General features: G+C 45.9%; 1 protein-coding gene across 1 annotated transcript; it reads right to left on the reverse strand.

Annotated features, from left to right (window-relative positions):
- Window positions 1-329: 329 nt before the first annotated feature.
- IL6 (interleukin 6) lies at window positions 330-3875 on the reverse strand. The gene is made up of 4 exons (XM_050892439.1): window positions 3615-3875; window positions 3352-3465; window positions 2970-3116; window positions 330-688 (listed from the first exon to the last, which is right to left on the reverse strand). The coding sequence occupies exons 1-4, from the start codon at window positions 3873-3875 to the stop codon at window positions 497-499; spliced, it is 714 nt and encodes a 237-aa protein (XP_050748396.1). The 3' UTR covers window positions 330-496.
- Between the last annotated feature and the right edge of the window lie 996 nt (window positions 3876-4871).

Below are 4871 nucleotides of genomic sequence, written 5' to 3' on the forward strand. Positions count from 1 at the left end.
AAAATTTAAATTCTTGAAAGTGGTTATTTTGATAATTGCAGGTATTAAAAATTGGATACATTAGAGTTCTGTAGTCTTATTTAAAGTTCAAACAGGTTACACAGTTTTTTAAATCAGCTTTTATTTGTTCTAAAAATATAAATAAGTCATAAATACCATCTCAAATATTTTAAAAGCATAAGTTACACAACAATTTTTCTGGCTTCTGAAAATATTTTGTTGAATACATATTAAATAAGTTGATATTCTGAATAGTGCCATTAGAAGTGAAATAAAATACGTCCTTCGTTTAAATTATTTCTAAATATTGAAAATATAAATAGGAAACATTAGAAAAGAATAAATATTTTAAATACAATAAATAGGTTCCTAGAAGGAAATGAGAATGTATATAAATGCAAACCATTGTAACTATTTCTGGTTCTTAAAACAGAACAACACTGTCATCTGCCACATGACAGATTTGTAACAAAGGATTGTGCCTGAATTAAAACATTCAGACACTGAAACTCCTGGTATTTTTCAAATAGCGAATGGCCCTCACGGTTTTCTCCATAAATGAAGTAAAGTCTCGGAGGATGAGGTGGGTGGTGATTTTCTCTATCCAGCTCTTATCAGACTTCAGCTTTGCGCGGAGGGATTCCTGGGTAGCTGAGTCCGGGATGATCACTTCATCGGGATTGATCACCTGTGAAAAAGACAATATTGGGGTGCCCCGGTTAAAAAATTGTAATTGAGCTTGTTGGAGAGCATCAGCTTATATGTAAAATACGTTCCCGACCAGCTGCGTATCCACCCTTTCTGTACTGCGGACGACAGACCTGCCTGGGACCTGCGCTTCCCTACAGCCCTGCTTCTGCGCTGCGGTTTGAGGTACGTTGATGCCTGCTACGATTACTGCGGAACAATTGGAGGGTCTCGTCTGACCGATACTGTTTGTTCTGGTTTGAATGGAACGTCTGGCATCGCTGTCCAACACGCTGCACTGAACAGATCGATACACATCCCCTGCTATCTGCCGACCGCGTGGTTAGTTGTGAAGATGCTGATCATGATTTGTCCTAACCTGTACTGGCTGCTACATCCTAAGTCATAAGTTAATTAGATGACACTGGAGTACTTTCACATTTTGTAGTAGATTAACAGTTTCCAAAGATGCCAAACTGGTTTAGCTGCTTAATTCTTACTTTCCAGGCATTTAGGCATGTGGGAGACTAAGTGTCACTGACTTTCACTGATGTGTGGGATCGTAACTGCAAGATGAGTAAAAGGAGTTACGTACCTAATGCTGACTGACAGCGCTGGGCACCCGGTACACAAATGCCTTTTAAGCACTTGTCCCATGAAGTGGGTAGGTGACTTCTGAAAATGGGAGTTACCCACTTCATGGAGCTGTTTTAGGTGACTTGAGGTCTAGAAGTCTGACAATAAAGTACCTGCTTCATCCTGGTTTTAGGATCTCTCCTACCCTTTAACAAGTGACAAAAGCATGCGCGCCTCCTTCTGGAACATCTTTTTTTGTGAAATTCAGTAAGATATGAATATTCTTTCTGTCCAGACTACTTGGAAGTGGATTCTGATCACACACCCAGTTACTGGTATATCCAGCTCCTTCTTGCATGCTGTAAAAGTTTGTATCTGGATATCCGGACAGGTATCATGCTGATGGATCTACCTGACCACAAGTGACAGATTCTGTTCTTGCTCTCCTTGCCTTAAATAGCAGATAGACTTCTCTTGTAAAGAAAAATTTCCAACCTGGAGATGAAGACTCCTCTCTTTTTCAAAAATTCTGTAGTTTCTACAAGTACAGGTTTTGCTTTTGATGACTGTGTTTAATTCTGCCTGTTCCAATTACCTCAGTCCTACTAATTTTCCAAAAAAGCTAGTCTCCTCCAGTTATGAAAAGAACTTTCTGCAAACTAATACATCAAGTTTTAAGCCAGTAGTCAGTTGCTGTCTTATGACAGGACTATTATTCTTAGCTAGCAGAGTGTGAAAAAAGCAGTTCAGCTCCCTTTCACTTAAAGAATGATGAACATAAATAAATATGTTAGGAAAGGTATGGCAAGCACACAATGGGCTTTTCAGACACCAAAAAACACCTTGAAGGAAATAATGCCCTGAGATTTCTGCAGTCCTTACTCACCTGGGTGGTTCTTACTCAGGCAAATAGTTTCCCTGATGACAAAGGAAGTATTCATGTTAAGGGTTATTAACATGAGTAAGAACTGTAGGAATGAAGTGAATTTTTGAAGTGTGATCTTTCAAAACTCTCCAAAACATTGGAAACGACTGTCAGAAATGAATAGCACTTAGTTTACTGAATCAAAAGAGAATCGGGTATGTGTAAAGAAGGAAGATCTTTTCCTTGATAATGATGAGCAAAATGTGTGCTTTTCAGTAGGCAGCACCTCTTATTTTGTCAAGTTATTAACTTATGTTCTGAATTTAACAGTCTTCCTTGATTTTTAAGCTACTGATACCTCAATGTACCATACAGCTTGGCTTAAATGTTTGCTTTGGAGAGTTTTAAAGATTAATAATATTGTAAAAATGTATTTGCTTTTATTTATGTGGCTTTTTAAAAAAAGTTACTTATTTCTACTTCTCAGGGGGTTGCGAGATTAAAAGGCTTGGACTGAACTGCAGTTTCACAATTAGGAAAAAGCTCCCTGAGAAATCTTATTTCTGTCAGCCAGGCAGTGTTAATATATTTGTTCTTAAAACAATGACGCATTTAATTGCTGGTTTGGAAATTAGAAATAACAATAGAAAGTAGGAAGGAGAGTTGTTTCTTTAAGAAAAGAAAACAAAACCTTGTAAAACCTGTGAGTGAGTCCATCGCCTGTTTCCGCTGAGAGAAATGAAAGCGGGAAATCTTCAAGTTCACATAGCATCCTATTTCTCTGACTACACATCAGTGCTAAGCCATAACAATTATCGGAGTGAATTTAAAAGCAACTCACCATCCGTCTTATGGTATGTGCCAGGTGCTCTGTACTATAGCACAGTGATTCAACGTTTTGCTTTTCACTAGTAAAAGTTTCTTGTATGTATTCAAGGTATGTCTGAAACGTGTAAAGCCCGCTGGAGATTTTCCTCAAGCATTTATCCTGAAATGAGAGAAAGGTGAGAAAGTCACGTACAGCTCAGAAACACCTCCATCGCAACATTGCACATACAACACAGGTAAGCGGGTGATGGTTATACAGAGCGTGGAGGTCTGTGCCATGCCAAAGCCAGCTGGAGCTGGCACCAATCTTTAGGTCAACTTCCACAGTTTTTTGGAGCAGGCAAAAATTGCCCCAGGTATATGGGATTAGACCGGAAAGGAGAGCGGTTCCTTGCCTCATCGAAGCCGGCGAGCAGACACCCATCTTCCTCCGTCACCCTGGGGAGGTTGAGGTTGTTCTGGACGAGCATTTCCATGCTGTTCGCGCAGACGGTAAACTTCTCACACATCTGGGGAGAGACACCGAGAGTTTTCGTCGCACCTTGGCCGGAGGCAGCCGCCCCCGGGCCGGGGGGGGGGGGGGGGGGTGAGTGTGAGCGTGTGTGTGAGAGTGTGCGTGTGCGAGAGTGTGCGAGCCCCCGCGCCGCCCCGTACCCACCTCCTCCTGCAGCTGGGCCGCCCGGGTGTGCAGCAGCCGGGCCACCCGCACGCAGTCGGCCAGCGGCGCCCGCCGCACCGCCGCCTCCTCCAGCTCGGCCTCCCCCGAGGAATCGGCGGCGGACAGCGGGGCGGCGGCGGCCCGCGGCAGCAGCAGGAGGAGCAGCAGCGGTAAGGCGGCGGCGGCGGCGGCGGCGCGGAGGGCGGGCGGCCGGCGGCGGCGGCCGGCGCGGTCACAGTCACAGCCCTGGGGAAACTTCATGGTGCGGCTCCTCGGCTCCGGCCCCGGCCCGTTCTCGTCGGCGAGGCTGGCGGGTTGAATGAGCTCCGGGCATCCCTGAACGTGTATTTATCGAGGGGGCTTCGAGCTTATTCATGGCCCGGGAAAATCCGGCATGAGAACATGGGGGTGTTGTGCACGGCGGAGTGCGCCGGGCTTGACACAGCTATCGTCCCATCCGAGAGCGGCGGGATTGTGAAACGGGGCCGGGGGGGGCCAGCCGAGAGCGGCCGGGGGGGGGCATGAAGTCATCGTGCTCCTGCACCGTAACTCCTTGAGGGCCGGGCTACCCCCGCCGCAGCCGCCGCTGCCGCCGCCGGCTCACCTGGCCCCGCGGGGTCGGGGCCGGGGCCGGGGCCGGGGCCGGGGCCAGAGCTGGAGCCGTCCGGTCCCGCTGCCGGCAGCCTCCGAGCCTGCCGGCTCCAGCCGCACAGAAAGTCTCGGAAGTCGTACATACATACGTACCTACGTATGTACATACATACTTTGCATATTTTATATTTTTTCATATATATTAATTTTTTAATGTGTTTTAATGTATAAATTTTGTATTATGTATAGTTATCTCTATGGTTTAGCTATTTTTATTATTTATATATGTGAAACTAAATGCACGTGTTTAGGTGCTGGGTATGTATAAGTCGTAAGTTGCCTCTCTCCCTGTGAACTACGTATGGGTAGGATGAAATACGTCACGTTCGTTCGCTTTAAATGCACAGGGAATGACCAAAGCCAGCGCCTACAGCTCCAACGGGAGGGTGGCTGCAGGAAATGCCACGCAGTTCCCTGTTATCTGCCGCCCTATCTCTTTCTGCCTACCTGGGAGGTGTGGCGGGAATTTTAACCTGTCACGGAGGGACTCTTCACCCAGGGCAAGTGCGCCCATTTGGCTCAATCTTGTAGAGCATGGACTGAGTCAAACTGTGCAAGGCATGCTGACACTGAACTTTTGGGAAGTCTTGAACTGATTTTGGCCAA

Source organism: Gymnogyps californianus, chromosome 2, assembly GCF_018139145.2.
Source record: "Gymnogyps californianus isolate 813 chromosome 2, ASM1813914v2, whole genome shotgun sequence".
In the NCBI taxonomy this organism is placed as follows: Eukaryota; Metazoa; Chordata; class Aves; order Accipitriformes; family Cathartidae; genus Gymnogyps; species Gymnogyps californianus.